Raw genomic sequence first — 22,269 nt, forward strand, 5'->3', positions numbered from 1 at the left:
TCACTGTAGTGTGATCTTGGAGTTGGAGTATATAGTTGGGGGGTGCAGGGGGGGCTTGTCCCCCTGAAAAAACTGGATGTTATTTGTAGGAGTTTAGGATTTACGGCAAGGGTGGCATTGCCGTTAATTGCCGTAAAGTGTCGAATTTGACATTTTTGGCAATTACTGCAGATTTACAACTAACTGAACAGTCGTAAATCTGCAGATTTGACATTAATCGTCGACATTTAGGTACGAAATGTATTTTGAATTTCAAGATTTTAATACTAAACCTCTATATATATATATATATATATATATATATATATATATGTGTGTGTGTGTGTGTGTGTGTGTGTGTGTATATATATATATATATATATATATATACGGGTTTCCTTTGGAATCTCAAAATACTGAAGTGTCGAATTTCATTTCTTCAAGACCAAATTGTTGAATCTGCAGTTGTGCAAAACCGCAGAATATCAAACCCGGAAATGTCGAACCCGCGGTACTGATGGTGCTTTAGGTAAGTGTTATGTTTTTTAAGGGTTTTGGGGAGGGCTTGTGTGTATGTGAGTGTGTTGGGGAGAGTTAAATGTGGGTTCGGGTAGGTAGATAAGAGAGTGAGTGTGTCAGTGTTGAGAGTGGTGGTGTTTGTATGTATGTGATGTGTGTTTGTGCAAGGGGGGTGTGGAATGTGTGGTGGTGGGTTTTCTGTCTTTCGGTGCTTAGTGTGCCTCGGAGTTAGTATATATAAGTAGGGAGGTTATGGTATGTGTTTGTTTTGTTGTGTTCTTGTGTGTTGTTTTGCTTTTTAGTAGTGTCGGGAAGTAGGTGTATTTGTGTTTGTATGTGTGGTGTAGTGCTTTGTTTACATTCGCGGTTTTGAATTTTGCAGTTTTGGTTTTCGGGTTTATGAGTTTTCAGCTTTATAGTCTCAAGATACTGAAATTTGATATTTCAGTATTTTGAGATTATAAAGTGAATCTGTACATATATATATATATATATATATATATATATATATACACACACACACACACACATATATATATATATATATATATATATATATATATATATATATATATATAGATACACATAGACAGATAAATATGTGCTGTATATGTGCTGTACTAACTAGCTGGCATTTCAGGGGGGTTGTGGCATAATGTTCACAAATAATCAGGTTGGGTCACCAGGCATGGCACACTGCACAGCGTCTATATTTGTCCACAGACTACTAGTAGTAAAATCTCTCTGAATCATGCATAGGGCTTCCAGGCATCTGTTAAGACTAGTGTATTTCCTCATTAGCATATGTCATACACAAGGCTTTGTATAGGATCAGCTATATTCCTGACAGTACCACATGCCTGAGGAGAACCCCAGAGCATATATTGTTGAAGAATCCAGCCTTTTGTTTCATTCAAAAAGAGGATGATTATGTTCCCTGCACAGTCAGGTGCAACTGAAACAAAGACAAAGAATGGCACTTGACTAGGTCTGACTGCTACAGCAGTCCACTAGTCACGTTCCTTGATCCCACCATGTCTGTTGTCACTGTTCCTGTGTACCTCAGATTTAATCCCACTCCTAACCCTTGTGGTTTTCCTAACGGTCATTTCTGCAAGTGTGCCTTAAAATCCTTGCTGAAGTCCAGCCAGACTGTCTCTGTTGAAACACCTGTGTCAGGTTCTCCTGTATTAACCCATTTGTGAAACTGAGTCAGGTTGAAATATTGCTTGGCCTTTCAGTGACATTAGCATTACACAAACATCCATGTAGTTTCCTGATTTTATCAAGCTTTCTCCCATTCTACATTTACAATCTGTCATTCCACAGGTACCTCTGCACTGATCACAGATCTCAGTCTGAGCAGGTTTGTCCAGTAAAAAGATATGAAAATGAGAAAACGTTTTGATATTTTTGGAAAAAAATATATGCATACTTTTACACTCCCCCCCCGTCTCAATGTATACATATATAAAAATATGTAAGCAGATCACACCCCACAAGTGAAAAAACACTACGTTGCCAAATAAGATAAACAGAAGTAATCCAAAACAATGTATAGAAATGGAGCAACCACGCAGTAAACTGAGCATAAAATCTTTATTAATACTAAAATTGGTATGCGCTTTCACTAAAAAGATTCATCAGACCATCAAAATATGAATAAGAACATGACTGCTTAAATATACGCAGCAACCAATCAGAGCACATCACATTAACCAATCACTTCAACTATAAATCAGTATTAAAATAAGCAAAGTCACAATATATATATATATATATATATATATATATATATACACACACACACACACACACACACACACACACACACACACACACACACACACACACACACGTGTGTTTAACATAAAAAATACTACATCACTACACTCCTGACTAAAAATAAATAATAACTAAAAACTATATTAATATATATATGTTTAACATTGTGATAAACAATCCCCAAAAAGCTGCCTGCCAATCCATTAAGTATATAAAAATATACAAAAACATAAGTAAAGGCTTAACGTAGCTGCAGTCTTTTTGATTTAAGTAGCAGTTTTAGTGAGGCTCTTTCATTGAGCCCTTTACCTCTGTCTGCTCTAAGCCTTATTATCCATTTCACTTCCTTACTTTCCATGTGATTTCTAAGGTCTCCCTCATGAATACTTGGGGTAATAACTTCTATCACCCTGAACTTAAACTTATGTTCATTACCTAATAGAAGGATGTGCTTAGACAGAGCATTATGGTCCGATTTTATTTTAATATTATAAAGATGTTCTCTAATTCTATTTTAAAACATTCTATCTGTCTTACAATATAAAATGATTGGCAATAGTCACACTCCACTAGGTAGACAACACGTGGGGTTGAACAATTCGCTCTAACCTTGAATTCAAAACACTCAGTGTCTGGATGCACAAACACATTGCTTGAATTCACATAGTGGCAAAAATTACTTTCCCCACATGGCTGTGTGGAAAATTCTTCTTCACTGAACTCTGCTATATAAGTTCTTGAGTGGCAAAGTAGTCTTTTCAGGTTTAATTTGTTCTTACAATGAAATTTAGGTCTATCACTCACAATTTCATACAACCTCGGATCCACTGTTAGAATTGCCCAGTTCCTCTTAAAGATTTCTAAAAGCTCACTGTTATCATAACTATAAAATATTGGGACTTTAACTTCGTTAGAGATCTTCTTTATTTCCTCATCTGACCTATTAATGCCTATAGAAGAATAATAAGGGCATGCTCTATCCTTCCTAAGGTCATATAAATCTACAAGGCTCTCCTTAATTTCATACAGTGGGTATCCCCTGTCTAAAAATCTTTGCTGTAGACTACTAAGTTTGATCTCAAAGCCTGGGTCAGAGGCATTTAATCTGGACACCCTCATACCTTGCCCTCTAACTACATTTCTAAATATATACCGAGGATGCAGACTCCCTCTGTCAAGTAGTATATTTCTAAAACACTTCTTCCTATATACTCCGGTATTCACAAAACCATTTGCCAACCTCTCTATATATACATCTAGATCATCTATCTTATAATATGAAAAAGTCATGGTGAATTTTAGGTACTCAGTAACCTATTAAGTTCATCATAAAATACATTCAACTGTTCAGAAGTGCCATCCATATTAGGAAGCGGTCGTCCACAAAACAACGATAAAAGGCAACATGTTGCCTATAATAACTAGTTTGAAAAAAGAAGTTCTCTTCCCACTGTGCCAAAAATGTATTGGCGTAGCTATTGGCACACAAAATGCCCATAGCTACGCCATCCTTTTGGAGATAGATCTTGTTACTAAACAGAAATACATTGCTTTTGAGGCCAGTTTCTAGAAATAAACAGATCAGATCTATATGTGTACAATCATATTCACTTTGTTCACGTAGATAATCATGTATATTTTGCACCCCTATTGCATTGAGTATGATCATAAATAAAGATTGTACATCGAGGGTTACAAAAATATAGCTGGAATCAACAGATAAATTACTGGTATAACTGTATAGATCAAGCAAAAACTACTTGGTATCCCTAAGTACAAAGGCATTCCCATTAAGGACTGGGCACAAACATTTTTCTATATAAAAAGATAGTGGCTCAGTGCACCATCCACCACCTGCCACTATCTGTCTCATCGGAGGATTAAGGCCATTCTTATGAATTATAGGCAGCCCTTGTATGATGGGTATAAGCGGATGGTCTACCTTCGAAAATCTATAAACTTCAGTTGTTATTAGATCATTATTTAAAACATCTGATAACATCTGTGATATAGTATTAATTAAATGATGCACATCATTGTTGTCCACTTCGGAGTAATACTTACTATTACTCAACATATTTTCCATGGAACTAATATAATGTGTCGTATCCATCACAACAACAGGGCCACTCTGCTGGTCTAATTATTATTGCAGTATCATACTGTAGATGTTTCAATGCCTTACATTCTTTCCATTTAAGATTATAACTTACTTTATTGTTTTTGTGCTTGATGCTTTGATTGCCATAATATCTATACAAATCATCCTCCATAATTTTCATAAATGTTTCAACAAGGGGATGAGCAACTGGCATGTATAAACCAGGTTTCTTAAAAGAACAAGTATCCACACCAGAGTTATTACCAAATTCTAACTTAAGCATAACATTAATACAAAATGATTTCAGGTCTAACATTGTTTCAGCTAATTCACTAGTCCTTGTAGGGATAAAGCTTAAACCTTTATTCAAGACAGAAGTCTCATCTGTGGATAAAACTCGATGAGATATATTCCATACTAGTGAGTCTCTAAATTGCTCCACATTTTCTTTATGGACTGGTTGGAGTGTCTCTCCCCTGAGTGTTTCCTCTTCTGACACCCTTGACTCACTGAGCATGTCCTCCTTATGTCCTTATTCATCTTAATGGATAAAGGGAACTATGTCCCAGAAGCAGTCGCGGGGGTAGGGGGAATCACTCACTAATATATTGAAATATAGCTTGGCCTTTCAGTGACACTAGCATTACACAAACATCCATGTAGTTTCCTGATTTTATCAAACTTTCTGCCATTCTACATTTACAAGCTATCATTCTACAGGTACATCTGCACTGATCACAGATCTTAGTCTGAGCAGTTTTGCCCAGTAAAAAGATATGAAAATGAGAAAATGTCTTGATATTTTTGGAGAAAAATATATGCATACTTTTATACTCCCCCTGTCTCAATGTATACATATATAAACACACACACACACACACACACACACACACACACACACACACACACACACACACACATACACACACACATATATATATATATATATATATATGTATGTGTGTATATATGTATGTGTATGTATGTATGTATATATATATATATATATATATATATATATATATATATATATATATATATATATATATAGTGTTCCACTTTAAATCATCGAATGTTCAGAACATCGACGTTCTGATCATCGAGACCAAAACATCAATGTTCAAAACATCGAAGGTTTAAAGTGGAAGTGCCAGGTAAGTGAAAGTGTAGAATTTTGGGTGTGTAAGTAGGGCAGCAAGGTGCCCTGCATGTTGTGTGTGTGTGTGTGTGTGTGTGTGTGTGTGTGTGTGTGTGTGTGTGTGTGTGTGTGTGTGTGTGTATGTGCCATCTGAGTTTTGGCATTGCAGGTAGGGTATGGGAAATCTCCCATTTAGCACTACCGCATATAGCGGTAAACGGGAGATTTCCATTACCCCACTGTAGTGCGATCTCGGAGTTGGAATATTAAAGTAGGGGGGGTGTGCAGGGGGGAGAAGCCCCCCTGCATATCATAGTTTTTGTAAGTTTTTTGGTGGTTGTGTGGTTAATTTGAATCTTCGATGTTCTGAATATCGATGTTCTGGTCTCGATGATCATAACGTCGATGTTATGAACATTCGATGATTCAAAGTGAATCCATATATATATATATATATATATATATATATATATGTGTGTGTGTGTGTGTGTGTGTGTGTGTGTGTGTGAGTGTGTGTATGTATATATATATATATATATATATATATATATATATATATATATATATATATATATATATAAATACAGATCCTTGTAGTCAAGTGCAGTATTTTTCCAGCTTTAGGGGGCAAAATGTCTCCCATCTGTAATGGAAAACAGTAAACTGCAGGAAAACTGGTATTTCATAAACAACAGAGTTGCTGGCTAAGATTCTTTAAAACCCAGGAAAAAACAACCATGAACTGCAGACAAGCTCAGTTGAGTCTTCAGTAATTGATACTTTTTTATTGAAAAATAAAATATTATTTTACTATTATAATTATTATTATTATTATTATTATTATTAAAGGATATTAAACAGATGTACGTTTTTCACCCTTAACCAAGCTTGGCTGGTGCTTGATGCATCTGACACCCTGTGGACTAGGAGGGGCTTTGATAGCTTTGTCTGTACAGTCAGTGACCCCAGAGCATCAGGAGAACAGGCAATATTATAGAATGCCCCCATAGTGGAGGTCCTCTTCTCTACAGTCAATGGGAATCAAATATGTCTCGCCGCATACTACATATAATGTCAGTGAACGTTTGACTTATGCTGTGCTTTTTCCTTGTTAGGTCCCATTATCCACTCTTTTTGCTTTCTTGTCATGACCTCATATAAGTCATGTATCCTTACTCAGTATTTCTCCATTTCACCTTTCATACCTATCTTTCTCTTAATCTTTGCCTTATATATCTCACTAGTGTTTCTTCTTCTGCATTCTGTGCACTGCTTACCTCCCGACATTTCTTCGGTAAGCCTGTACTCTAGTTTTACGTTACATTATTTCCATTATTCTTCATTTAATGCTTTTTTTCTCTTTGAATGCCTTCCTTTAACCACTAAATTGTTTAGGATATTTTTAACTTTTTTATTCATTGTCACTAGTTAAACTAATCTGGAATTGTTTGTACTATCCTTGTACTTGATTGTAAATATTTGTATATAGTGTTTGATAACAGCTACTGTACTTTTCTACATTATTGTAATTTGTACCCTTTGATTTGTATTTCATGTTTAAGTGTGTCATACCAGGCCTAAGGTGCAGCTGAAACGGCTCCTTGGACCAGTCCACTTACCCATTTGAGAAATGTAAAATAAATAAATAAATAAATGTTTGATGCTCGATATTGTTAGGGATTATGGCATCTTTTAACATTTTCTCGAAACATTTCCTAGATTATGAATTCATTAAAGTCAATCCCTGTGATTCAGAAAGGATTACCATGAAGCAGTACACCGTAACATCAGAAACCAACCCCTTGGGTTAATCCTTTCCAATTCAAATACAAACCCTCTGCAGTGATTTTATAGTTGGAAGAATCACTGCAGTAGGTTTTCCTGACAGACACTGGGGTGAAACATGTCTCTGAATTGCATTTTACATGACTGTATAAACTGCAGCTACCTGCAGCAGGCAGTTTATGTGCCACAGTCTTTGCCTCTGAATCCCAGGGAATGTATTTTCTGTCATACACTATTCTTAGGGTAGAATACCCCTCTACCACTCACTGAAACTGTGAACAATGAGGAGTTGATATCCTTCTGGTTGTACAAGAAGCTTCATGGATTGTATTGTCTCCCTTTCTGTACTGCCACTTATAAAAATCACTTTGTCTTGCAGAAACTGGAAGGTCGAGTTGCTTCAGATGAAGACCTGAAACTCTCTGACTTGCTAAGATACTATACAAGAGACTCACAAGCTGCAAAGGTATGTGAACAGCTAGCTTGTACAGGTTAACTAAGGGGCAAGGCTTTGAGCATTTTAATCAAGACTGAAAGTCATGTCTAGGTTTAAAGATGACGTGTTTAAAAATAAAAATTAGATTAATTTGGTGTGACAAGGGAGGTGGTATACAGCATAACTATTACTGCTCCATTAAAATCTCCATCATTCAGATCTCCATCAAAATATTTTGTACAGTGTATCCAATCTGTATTTGGAAAATAAACAACTAACATTCACTGATGTCATTCATTCATAGTGCAAATAAACATGTTAAGGTTTCAAGTCAAATTTTGGAAGTATTATTAGATTCCCACACTGCAAAATTGCTTGTTCAAAATATGCAGGGAGAAACTGTCATATTTTTACTTGGGGAAAGTGCTGAAAATTTGACAGAAGGCTGTAGGACAGTCTTCAGCCATATTTACTATTTACATTATTCTAGAGATTCAGCTGTGAAGAGGCTGTCTAAATACATTATAATCCAAAATGTATGAGTAAAAAGTGCAGACTTGCTGATTGTTGTACTGTATGCATCCAAAATCTGTGAGTAGGTAGATAATTCAGAGGGTAACTTTCACCCCTCTGTGTTGAAATACAGAATTATTATGTTTTCTCTCTATTTGCTTCTGTCTTCTTCACTGTCCCCCCTCCTCTTCTACCTATCATTCCATAGTCTTGTGTTTTCTTACAAGCTGCAGCAATGTTCATTTGGAAAGTGAGGTTATCATATACATAGCCAGCTCATGGACACATGGGGACCCAGGCAGGGTAATGGACTGGGGACCCCCAGCCATACTAATATCCCATTATATGGTTGTCTCTTCCCAGTGCAGGGATTCAATGATGATGAGTAACACATTTGCAAACAGCATAGGACAGGTCACTGGATGCAATGTCCCTTTTCAAGTAAGACCAGGAGCACTGTCTAATGAAGTGACTTGATTAGTCACACAGCAGACAAAGGCAGAGAGAACCAAATCCTGCGCTACAGACAAATGCAGAGGGAGTCAAACCTTCACTACATTATGCAGCTCATTAACACCTCATAGCCCTACTCATCTGCACTAAGTGGAAGACACATACTGTTGTAGCCCAACACACTGCATTTCACAGCTGTGTGTCTGCAAAAATGCATGAAAAATTAAATATGTATTCAGAAGTAAAGAATTAATATTAAACTCACAGACTTTATGTTGTCCAATTTAGTCATGACTAAATAATAAATACACTGTCAACAGTCAACAAAACAAGAAAACCAAAGACCATGCCTAAAGATCACAGTTCACATAATGATGTTCCTGTTTACTACTATTAACTGTAGCCCAACAAAGTGCATTTCATGCTATGTTTCTATAAAAAAACAAGCAAATTAAAAATGGATTCAGAGTTAAAATATTAACAATAAACTCCTATATGTCATATTGTCCAGTTTATTCACAACCAAATAATAAACAGACTTTCAACAGTCAAAAAAAAAGGAAACCAAGGATCATCCAAAAACAAACAAGGACCAAGAAACCAAGTAAACCCACAAAAAAATGCAGCAACCATTGAAAAAGGCTCTGCATAAATTATTTTAATACCACAGAATGAATGCTTTTGTCCTGTTACCTATAGTACTTCAGCAGATAAAAATACAATTTAATAATACAAGTTAAAAAAATCAGGCATTTAAATAGCCCTCCAAAAGTTACATGTTCACCCAATTTTGGTAATTTAAAGTGATATACTCTTAATACAGAATTTAACCTAAGAAACAATAAAACTCTAAGTTCTTAATATGCCTGTTTAGTCGCTTGTGTTTTGCTTTTTTGCCACAGATTCCAAACTTTATCTTTTTCTTTTAATAGTGATCTGGTTTCCTTTGTTAACCATGGGGGTTGGCTTTTATTCTTATTGTTCTTCAGAATTCTCAGGAAAGTTAAGTTGAAATATTGTATAGCATCCTCTAGGGGTAGGTGTTTCAGTGGTTCCCAATTACAGAGTTTAAGGGTGCATATGAAATTTTGAGTGTTAAAGTTTTTTTTTTTTTTTTTTTTTTTACTAATTTCACAATAGCTGGTGAGTTTTGCTTGATTTATTCACTGCCTAAGTAAAAAAAATGGAGGATGATTGTTGAGACTCTCTGAAAGGCTACCAGCATGTAAAGACAAGGAAGGTCTGTTTGTTAATGTCCAATCAATGATGAATTACCTGTTTGATGTTTTATCAATTCTGTTGGGGGCTTGCATGATTTGGTTGAAGCCATGGAGGTTTATGTGATTTGAAGGGTTATATGAGTTACAAGTATTCCAATCTAGGTTGAAGTCCCCCATAATAATTGTTTTCTGGGGAAGAGAGCTTGAGGACCATTAGAGGATGTGTTCTAGAGTGGAGATGTTGCTACCTGGAGGTATACAGGTTCCAACTATGTTTAAGTATTTTTTGCTAAGAATCTTAAGTTTTGTAAAGATTACTTCTGCATTATTGAAGTCAGGAGTATTTTGTTGTAAGAGCTGTAGAGTAAGTTTACTTTTTAAATAGAATGGCTATTCCCCTCATTTTTTCCCATATTGTAACCAGGAGGTAAAATTTCATTATTGCTAATTCCTGATTTTAACCAGGTTTCAGTAATCAGAGCTATGTCAGGAGAGTAGTGAGTGAGAGTGGCGTGAAGTTGTTGGGTTTTGTTAATGATACTTCTAATGTTCAAATTTAATAATAGGAGGTCAGATCCTTTCTGAGAGAGGTTTAGTAAACTATGGCTGCCATACTGGGGTGTTTCTTGGAATGGGTTGGTTTGGGGCCAGGGTTTGGATGGATATCTCTGCTAAGGGTTAGCTGTGAGGCGATGTGTGATATGGTCTTGAGGAGTTTTACTATGATTGTGTTATATTTCAATGAGACATTGGCATTGTTTTGTTGTGGTATTACAGTATAGGTAATCTGATGAATATAAGTAATTCTGTAGATTGAGGGTGGTATTTTAATATTTAAAGGTTTTATCTGTGGTGGATAGGGAAATGGCATATTATAGGGAGTTGTTGACCCATTGAGACTAATGTGGCATGAGGTGAGGTTTGTTGCTATTGTTAAGAGTATTACTGCAGTAACATGGATGGGTATTATGTTGATTGATTTGAATGTAATGATTTTTTGTAAATGTATTGCTGTATTGTATAGTAATATTGTAATAGGAAAGTTATATTAGTTTTAAGTATTGCTATCTTATGGGGAGACTAGTACTATGTACAAGTGATGTCATTTAGTTTGTTAGTTGGGTTGGGTAATAGGGCTTGTGGGTGTGGCTAGTTTAAAATAAAGTTAGGCATAGGGGTGGATGGGAAATTGGAGTAAGGTAGGGGAGCGGAGTGAGCCCAGGCACAGCAAAGGTGAATGGAGCAGTTAGACCCAGACAGTGGCATGCAATAAAAGAAAAACTATCAGCTGCCCAGGTTTGTTTTAACCCAGTTAACTTGTTTTCCAATTCAGAACCACTTTATTTAAAAAGTAAGGATTATTTCAGTTGCTGGTGATTTGAGCCTTTTATTAACAAAAGTTCAGTATGATATTTTCTATGTGCTTCTTGTATTTATGGCTAAATGTAGGTTTATTAAGTTAGGTTGTGGCCTGGAAAACTTGTTTGAGCTGCTGACCCAGGCAATGTGCTCACTAGATACACTTTAAGCCTTTTAAAGATTTCTCTAGTTTAGTTAAAATAAAACTCCCTTAACAGCTGACCTACACTATTTTCAGGTGCTTATTCTTTCCCTAGTATCTGTGAGGTCCCAGATGGTTGTTTGGAGTATGTGGCCTCAATTAATGTTATTCAGGGTAGCTTAAGTGATTCAGAGGCGAATTAAATAAAATTGTTGAAAGCAATAACAGCATTAGAGAGATACCAGGATTAAGGTTATTTCCAGCATATAGCACACATTATGCAGTTCTTGCCTATATTCTATATTCACATTCCTTTAAATAAGCAAGTGGTACAGCCTTAGATCTATGCTGTTTCTACAATTTGCTATATTGAGTTGGACAGTTTAATCCCTAAATATGCAGGTATCTTTTTTCACACTCAATGCAGTTTTAAATCACATCTCTGTAGCTTAAAATCTACTATGGACACATTGATTTACATAGTCCATTGAATATGTGGGAAAAACAGACAAATGTAAGTTCTGTGAAAAAAGAATAGGAAACAGTCATACCTTGTTGCTGGGCTCAATTACAGTGTCTGACTTATAGAGAGACATACAGTCATAAAATACCAAGATTTGCAGGCAGAATCAAGAGCAATGTTGAAGAAAGATAGCCAAACAGCTCCAATAGTTGTAGTAGAAATAATGGGTCTAATAAAAAATATATATATACTTGTATTTAGATATGCTACCAATGCGTGTAACTCCATATAAATTGCAGGAGGAGTGATTTCTGGGTACATTGTGGGTACTGCAAAAAGCACTTTTGGCTAACATCAAAGACTGAAACAATACTATATTTAATCATACCTTGACTTAGGAATGGGATCTATTTCTGTCATGGTATTAGAAACCCAAAAGCCTTGGAGAAATTAAACTGGAAGTAAGCAACAGAAAAGATGTTGACAACTTACAGTCTCATAATAATAACATTCTTACTTGGTGTAATACTATAGGCTTATATTTTAATAAAATGTAGAATTTGGGAAATACAGAAATTATATACAACTTAATGCTGCTGGAAATAGCATATGTATGAGAAATATGTGAATATGCATATCGATAATAATAGATTTTCATCTCTTTGTTAGAGAAATACACAAGAATGTAAGTAAAACTGCCATGATCTTTAGAACTTTATCATATAAAGAGCTGGATGAACCATGATCTTTAGAACTTTATCATCTAAAGATCTGGGTGAACTTGCTGAGTAAAATGTTTCTTACATTTCCTGCCATCAAGTACAATACTCTGTGTTTTTCCCTTTAGAATATGTATAAGCTTTGCCTTCTCTAGTAACTAATGAAAATGAATTATAATTAGAACAGGTTTAATGATAAGAGTTATATTGCATTACTAGTTGCTTTGAATTTACACACAGTTGATTTTAGATTACTGAGGGGTGATATCGGCCTGGTTTAAAATGCCAATAAGGGCCTTCTCATAATGGCAGAGATATCTCTAGTTATTGTGTATAGGTAATAAATACATATTTGGGTGTGTTCTTAAAAAGGCAAATAAACCATCTAGTGGTATCCTTACTTCTGAAACAGGAATCAGTATTCAAAAATGAATGAATGCAGATGAGACCAAAGGTATGGTACTTTTAAATCTAGGCTGTAGGTGCATATAGAAGATTGACAGTTTAAAGCACTTGGCAGGTATTTTTGCTGTCAGATGGCTTTTACTTCAAGTTGTGACAATGTGAGGTATTGCCAGCTATGCCAGGAGAAGTAGGACAGTGGATGTGTAACATATGCCAGCATAGCTAGCTGGAGTTTTGTAAGGAATTATATGTCATTTGTGTATCAAACATATTTGTACAGATACTTGTGTTGAAAAAATGTATTTGTAAAATTGTTGTATTAAAAATGTACCAACCTGCTGAAAAGAAAAGAAATACACCTGTAAGTCAGACTGTATTGTAAATGGAAATGAATATGTTGTAACAGAGGATACTGGAAGAGAACAGGTTAATCTCAGTCCAACTAACTTTGAAAAATAGTTTGAAATTAAATTACTTGGTATAAGCCATAAAGATTGTACCTCACAGGTCTCAGTGCAGCCAGAGACAAAACTTCTGTACTAGGAAGGCTTCTGTGTTGTCTTTAGCAGTGAACTAATTTTTTCTCTGGAAAGGTGGAAGTTTGCAATTGTTTTATGACTTCCAGAAGCTGCAACAGATCTTAGCAAAGCTCTATGTGTGTGCATTATTGACATATATGTGGTAGATTCTGGTTCAGTTCTACTAAAGAGGGTGGTATGGGAACCAGAAGTCAGATGATCAGATGTGTGTGATGTCATTCTGTAATCCAGGACTAAAATGATGTTTTAATACTAGATGAGATAGAAGTCTCAGAGTAGTCTGTTTTTGTAACCTGACAAAGAAGGATTTCTCACCCATTTCATCTTGCCTTACTTTACTAAGTAACCAGGAAATAGTAATTATTTAGATCAGTCAGGAGAATATAGTGAGATTAGTTAAGTACTGTTTTTCTGTATCTGTATGAATCTATTTATCTGTGTTATTTTAATATTTCCTGTGACTTAAACTCTGGTGTTTATTGTAAATAGATATTTAGTATTTCCATGTTCTTTTATTGTTTATTATTAAATATATTTAAACTTTTCATTGTGGTTGATCCTTTAGGGGTGTCCATTCTTTTGGCATGCTGGGGCCGCACTGAGTGAACAGAAATGGTCTTGGGGCCGCATATAAAATATATCATATAGTTAACTCTTTCGTTGCTCCGGAAGACCACAGTCGACCTCCTGGCTGTACTGTAGGTGCATTTGAACAATGAATAAATGTAATAAATGCCTAATATTTGCCTTAAAATTCTAATTCTCATTCTAATTCTAATTCTCTAATATAACAGTCAACTCTAACATCTTAGTTTATATATATATATTTTTTTTTTTTTTTTTTTTACAAATAAACAGATATTCACTACAGCACTAGCATTTCTCACTGGGAAAACCATTCCAGCAGTCCAGCTACGTAAAATGTCAACATCAGCAGTCCTACAATACTATAATCCACAAAAATAACCCCAAAAATTAGCAATATAGTAAAGAATTCACATTACTGACTTAATAAAACAATTCTGAATAAGCTACAAGAGGGTCTCACCCAAACAAATAACTGGTGCCAGAAATATGGCCTCAAGCTAAATGCCAAAAAATGCATCATCATCCCCTTTGAGGAGAGTGGTGTCCCCACAAATTATCACATTAATAACAATGTTGCAAGCACGTAATAAGTCGTATGGTACTTGGGCTCCCAGGTTGATAGAAACCTGACTTTTGATCACCATGTTGTCTCCGTTGTAAGGAAAGCATTTTACATGGCCCACTTCATTAGTAAGGGTATCTCATCCAGGGACAAGGAGATCATAACATCCCTGTATTCTTCCTTTACAAGAGCCATTATTGAGTGCAGTGCCCCTTTTGGCATGTGGCTCAGCAAAACACCCTGCCAAAAGAAAGACTACAACCATTTCTGACAAAAAAGGTCAAAGGACTAAGTTCACTTAGTTATCCAAACAGACTAGAAAGCTTCTTGCTTTCCTCTGTCTCTCACTGGCGCCTATAAATTTAATCATTGGCTTGCTTTCCAGGCTAAGAAAGATCCTGCCTTAAGAGACTTCCTCTACCTCAGAAATACTAGCTTTACTTAAAATGCTCAGTACAAAGACCACAGCCTTCACTGCAACATAAACAAGCCACTTTTTATGGACAGGTTCTTGACACAAAAACCTTCAACTTCTGTAAAAAGCTCCTCTCATTATCAAACAATGTAGTTCAGCAACACGATGGCTGGATGGATAGCCATAAATGTAGTCCTTAGGTAAGTAGCATAGCCTTCATCAAACCAGACGGAAAATCCACATACTAACCTTTTCCAGCTGGATGGCTAAGATCTAATATTGGTTACACAAGTCTAGTTGCCCAAGAAGAGGGGCATGTTTAACTAAGAATTCCATTTGTAAAATTATATTCAGTATACATATTAAATCTCTCTCTCTTACACACACACACACACACACACACAAAAAAGCCCCTACTTGTAAAATAGGCAACCTTTGTAATTATAAGTGTAAAAAAAAAAAAAAAAATTAAGTTTATTCTGTACCTCAGTGATTCTCACTGTTACGAGATGTAATCTCTGCCATATTGTATGAGTACTACATCCATAATTTGCTTTCTCTCTCTCTCATGTATTGTATTACATTGTTTTGTGTTTTTTTTTTGGAGCTTTTCTCACCGGGCCTCTGCTGAAAATGGACCTATGTCCAGTCGGACTTTCCCGGTAAACAAATGTAAAATAAAATAAAATAAATAAAAATAAACTTCCCTCCAATTTAAAGCCATTTGACATTCAGACATTTTAATTTGTGCAGAAGTTACTCACAGACTGACAGTTTACTGAGCTGTAATGCTGACCTTCGCTTTTGAAAAAAACAAATTCCCAGACTTTGTCAATAGCTCAGTGTAGAGAGGATTATTTATTTATTATATATTTATTTATTTTTGGAAAACATCTTTAAAACTGTTAAATTGATTACACACCCAGAAACACAGAAAAGTTATTGTGATTATGTAAACCACAGACTGTTGCAAGACATCAGTCACATTAGCACTCTATGCTTATGTCCAAACAGATGAATCATACCTGTCAGTTCCAAAAGAAGTAAAGTAGCTTAATAAGAAGGTTATTTGCAAGGTTACATGGCAGTTTATATTGGAAATAAGCAGACATATTAAAAAGGCTCTGTTTTTCATAATTATGCCGAAAAGTCTTCCAAGGTAAATACAACTTCTGATTTAGTATAGAACCATACCTCTCAACCTTAGAGCAAGAAATCTGGACAAAGCGAAAAATAAAAGTGGGACACAGGCCCAAAAATAGTTATGCATCACAGACACCATTGAAACAACTGTAGCTGCAAACATTATACATCACTTATAATCTTTCTATCCAATTATTGTCAGTTAAACATTATATGGCTCATTCAGTCCTGCCTTCTTTTGCATCAAAGAAAACCATGCTTTGAAATGACAAATGCATTAAAAATAATAAATAAAACACATTGCATTAACATCCTGCAACTTCCTACCTACAAGCAACCACAGAGGTTTCACTGAAACTAGGGCTACTTGTTTCCCCAGAATGACAGCTCTCCCTAATTCAGTCTAATGGTATACAATCTACCAGTATATGGACTACCTGAAATAAATTAAATTATGGCCTGTGAATTGAAAGTACACTTTGTTTAATTAAACTGTATTTCTAAGCCCATTTACTATATTTTTTCAGTAACATCCCAATATCCATTTCCAGGCCACTTTACAAGACACTGGCAGTGGTAGACTTGGCATCCTTCAGAACCCCACAGGCCCACGCAAATACATTGTCCATTAAATGTAAATATCCATCCACTGTAAATGGCAAGAAGCTATGTCTTAAAAAGTCTACTTCTGGCATGCATACCCAAGTATTAGGTTTTGAAACAAAGAAACATATTCTCCACAGTCCGTAAGTCTCTGTCTTTAATAATCATCTACTGTTGCAGTACTCCCAGCACATAAGCACACACATACACACTAAAATCCCCAACATTTAAAAATGACATTGTGCCCACTTGAATTGCCAGTATTGATGATCCGCCAAAGCTATGCTTACTGTTGTCCAATCTACCACTGCTTAGAACCCACCAATGAAAAAACAGTACTAGGTGCTTTTTTGTTTGTCTGAAAAAACAATACAACTTTATATGCTACAGTCCCACATAGTCAGCCCACTACTGACCCATTAACCCTAGGCTGCTGTCTCATTCTTACTCCCTGGAACTGCATTACCTTGGACAACTACTTTTATTTCCTAAGCAAAAGATACAAATTGGAAGATGAGGCAAAATTTCAGACATTCTTTGAAAATCCATACAGTTAAGAGGTATAAGTTCATGTTCAATACAACTCTCTCCCTGTCAGGAAAGCCGCAATTTACTGAAAATGTACTCTTAATGTATGATATATTTGTGAGCTAACTTGTTTGTGTTCAGTAGGTAGACTGATCATTGTTAGCCTGTTTGTGCATGCGTCTCTCTCTGTTATGCACACATATACATACATACACACACACACTCTTCTTCTACTTTCACGCACACAATTCTGCTTTCATGCATGCACTCACTCACTCCGTACCTACCTATTAACACAGGTAATTGCTGTCCCTTTCAAAGGCAACAGCGGCAAATCCATACATGAGTCCCTCTTCAGCGAGAACACACACACACTGATTGTTCGGTGCAAAATAATGGCGTAAACACACTGACCCTTTTTTGGCTCAAAAACAAAACTAGAAGGGTGCTTTGGCGCATGCACACACCGACATTAGCGTTACAGGTCACGGGAGCAAAAAACACAAAACAAAAAAAGTGTTTTGGGGCATGCGTACATCAATGTTGCAGTTAGAGGTTGAGGGCCATATGGAAGAGCTCTGAGGGCTGCATGCGGCCCGCGGGCCGCAGGTTGGACACATCTACTTTAGAGAATATTTTAACCTTTGAGAGTACTTATATTTATTTGGTGACACTGTGGCCACTCCTAAAAGCCTTACTGCATTGGTCAAACACTACCATTTGTATTAGCTCATTCACTCCAATGGAGCTCAAGAAGTTTGCACTGTAGCTTCCAGTGGGCAGAGCCTAAGCCTATTCACAAAATCAAATTATGTCCTCACATTTCAAACAAAGTTCATATCTTTGGAACCATAAGGATCATGAAAGTATAAATGGCAAACTCTTCAGCCAGCACAAACTATTTTTATAGTGGTAGTATTCTTTAGGTTCTAGGTCTTAAAATGAATTTTATAAGTCACAGTAAACACAGTAAATATTACATTTGTAATATTTTGTAAACAACTTATACTACCTCAGCAAACTCTCAAGTTACACACATACTGTTAGCAGCATTTTTTTTCTTCTACCTGAGAGCTTTTTATGAGGCTAAGGAATTCTGTCTGTGTTACTTGGTTGTTGAGATATTTAGAAAAATGTGATAATCATATCTATAGAAATTAACATCATAAAAACAACAGTTAATATCTATTTACTTGCGATAGACAGAGTTAAAATATTAATGCAGCTGAGTTTGCTATTGTGTAAGCTTTAAGTTGAAGTCTTTTAAAACCATGTACATAGCATGGTTTAAGAAATATTGATGCAAATTTGAAGAAGCAATATTTGATGCCTAGAGGAGTCAGTAGGATGCAGATGCACCTGGAGGTGTCACTTGGATGTAATGAGTTAGTATTAATTTCACTCAGTATAATTGGGTACTCTTGTAAGAGCCTTACAGTAGCTGGCTTTGAGTGTCTGGTGGCAGTAACTACCTTATAGTCTGGGCAGAGGGGCACAGCTAGTAAATCTGTGCCAGTATTTCCCAGATGTGTGTGTGAAAGTAAAATTTCAAAGAGTGTGTATGTCAGCTACTTGGAGCAGGGACACAGAGCACTGGTTTCATAGAGAGAGGGGTGGAAGACTTGGCTTGGACATTTGGCTGAGGACTCAGCTCTACAGCTGTGCCAGTGAGAGTCCTATTGGGTGCCTGGCAAGAGAGAGAGAGGGAAACCTAGCCCCAAGACTGAGTGTGTGCTCTTAAGGGAAATTGTGCTTGGTGCAGAGAGCTGCATCTGAAAATACTGTATGTATTTATGTTTGTTCCAAGTGAATGTCCCTCATCGGTGTCAGTGATGAGGATTCAGGCTCCTTGATTACTGGCCCAGAGGAGAGGACATCACACAAGTGACTTAACTAAACTAAGAAAGTAGGAAGCATTTTCACTCTTATGTCAGAAGGAGTGAGACTCAGACAATGCAAACTCAAGAAACAGCAGGTGGATTATGTTAAAGGAAATGTTTTTAAGGGGCTAAATAATTAATTTAAAAGCCAGCCTAGGAAGCTGTACTGAGATTTTATCTTCAGTCATGTGTCTGTTTCATCTAATCAAGTAGCACTTTACATTAATGAAGCTGAAACTGTACAATAGTTATCATCATCATCAGTCACATGATTACTTCAACTTCTTAAGTAGTACTTATAGTAAAGGTGCTGAATTAGGTATGTCCTAAATGCTGCAACAAAGAGGTCTGCTTGTAGGAGACACTGCTAAACAAGTAAACATCTGACATTAAAAGCAAGCTGAAATGAGACCATCTCAGGGGATGAAAACACAACCACAAACACAAACCTCTCAGAATTAGTCAGTTGACAACCTGAATTTTTAGTGGTCTGCTTGCTCATGCTTCTAGGGTATGTAATTATAATGCTTTTCCACACTATAAAATGGAACGTTAGCGTCAAACCTGACATTCATCTTTACAAATATGGGATGAAACAAGGTTATACAGTGACCCAGAGAAACATGCTGATACTTTGCTGTTCAGTGCCCATAGCACTGCAGAAGGGAGTGGAATAAATTCAACATTTAATTCCTTCAATTAAAGGACTATTATGGGCAAAAATGAAAGCAAAATGTATTTTACTCGATTATGCTCTCCATTAAAGTTCTAACTTTCATGCATTAGTCTAAGTAGTTAATATTATTTAGCGATTTGTTCTACCTCTAAATATCTCTCATTAAACGCTGCCATATTAATGTGATTTTCCTGTTTTCAGCAAAGGCTTCATCTCTGTCCTTACAACATGATCTTTTTGCCATCTTCCCCTTAAGGCTGTTCTCGCCATTCATTTTGAATGTGTGTACCCAATGCCGCACTTTTATTTGTGCTTTTTGCCAACATCTAAATAGGCTTCTGTGGGACCTCACTTTTTAAGTCACAAAAAAGTAGTATAATTAGTTGTACCATTATGTTGTAAAGAATAAAAAAATTCATAGCTGGAGGAACTCCTTCCTGTACACCTTTTTTCAACTTGAGATGTCAAGTTACCTGCATTGTATGCCTAAGCTACCCACCACTCATCTGTGACTGAACAGTCTGATCCAAACAATATTTGTTTTAAAGTTCTAGTAAAAAGAAGAAGAAAAGACGGGGATTCAGATACCTTGCTTTGTGGCTTTTCCTGGGCAAAGAAGTCTGAAATCTAATGGAAATAAGATATAAGCAAAACACCAAATGTAGAAAAGTTTCACTGCTATAGTATGACTTCAAATGAAACAAAAAGCAGTAAAGCAGCACTCTCCTTTATTCAAAAATAACAGGATAAAGCTTTCGTGTAACACCCTTCATCAGTATGAATTAAACATCTTGTTCACAGTATAAGTAGGCATCTTTCTAAAACACATAACACAACCAACCAATAAAAAATCCATATCAATTAAATAACATTAATAGAATTTTAAAGCCATATTGCTAGGATAAAACATCAGCATTCTAGTATTTAATATGCCTGTGCATGACATTCATTTGTATTCCTTTTGTTTGGCTACTAGTATAGGTTTTAGACTAACCATATTGTTCAAGCCTGGATATTTATCTGCTTTAAGGCATGGTTATCCATCTATATTCAGCTGTGTCCAACTTATTTATAATATCCCCACCTCTCACATTTACATGTAGTACTTGCAGCACTTTAAAACTAAATTTATGTGTTGATCCCTTTTCCTTAAAGTGCTTAGCTAGTGCATTGGTCATTACCATCCTTCTAATCTCTGATTTATGTTCAATTATACGATCTTTCAGCCGCCTAGAACATTTACCTACATAAAATCCTGTACACACCGTGCAGGTAGCCAAGTATACTATTAATTCAGTGTTGCATAACAGTCCACTTTATATATTTCCTTACTTATAGGATGTTCAAATTTTAATTTACTACATATATCTGTGCAACATATGCAGTTATAACATGGTATTGTTCCCTTCTTATTACTAGGTGTCCTTTCCCTACAGCCCACAAACTTCTAGCAAGCTGAGCCAAAGATAAGTACTGGACTGATAGTAAACCTTTCAAATTTTAATGTAACTGGTTCACATATAAATGTATTTAAGAAAGGTTTACAGTTTATACCAACTAGAAGTGAATGTCTTGTAAATGTACTAACAGAATTACGCATTTTCTGTAGAAACATAAGCCTTAAATTGTTTTTTAAAAATGAAATGACTGTGGGGTTTTAGAGCATAAAAAATCAAATGTTTTCATGCCTGTGCACTGTCCTATTGTGAATGCCTTTCTAAATGTATGTGAAGAATATTTAAGGTTGTTATATAGGAGAAAAGGACCTGTACCGATTGGCTAGACAAAGGGACCAAGCTAGAAAATATGTGCAGCAGGTAAAGGTGATAAAGGATAATGAGGGAAACATACTCACAAGCGAGGAGAGTGTGTTGAGCAGATGGAAAGAGTACTTTGAGGGTTGATGAATGAAGAGAATGAGAGAGAGAGAAGGTTGGATGATGTGGTGATAGTGAATCATGAAGTGCAATGGATTAGCAAGGAGTAAGTAAGGATAGCTATGAAGAGGATGAAGAATGGAAAGGCTGTTGGTCCAGATGACATACCTGTGGAAGCATGGAGGTGTTTAGGTAAAATGGCAGTGGAGTTTCTAACCAGATTGTTTAATGAAATCTTGGAAAGTGATAGGATGCCTGAGGAATGGAGAAAAAGTGTTTTGGTACCAATTTTTAAGAATAAGGGTGATGTGCAGAGCTGTAGCAACTACAGTGGGACTAAACTGATCAGTCACAGCATGAAGTTATGGGAAAGAGTAGTGGAAGCTAGGTTAAGAAGGGAGGTGATGATTAGTGATCAGCAGTATGGTTTCATGCTGGGAA

The 22,269-nt window shown here is 36.0% G+C and overlaps 1 protein-coding gene across 1 annotated transcript in view; it reads left to right on the forward strand.

Annotated features, from left to right (window-relative positions):
* Positions 1–22,269, forward strand: part of SNX32 (sorting nexin 32) — a 463,165-nt gene that overhangs the window by 328,623 nt on the left and 112,273 nt on the right. The window contains exon 8 of the mRNA XM_044060891.1: positions 7,687–7,773. Within this exon, the coding sequence (XP_043916826.1) occupies positions 7,687–7,773 (87 nt within the window). The remainder of the gene's footprint in view (positions 1–7,686; positions 7,774–22,269) is intronic.

The sequence above is a fragment of the Protopterus annectens genome, chromosome 2.part0, assembly GCF_019279795.1.
Source record: "Protopterus annectens isolate FY-2018-M chromosome 2.part0, PAN1.0, whole genome shotgun sequence".
Classification (NCBI taxonomy): Eukaryota; Metazoa; Chordata; order Ceratodontiformes; family Protopteridae; genus Protopterus; species Protopterus annectens.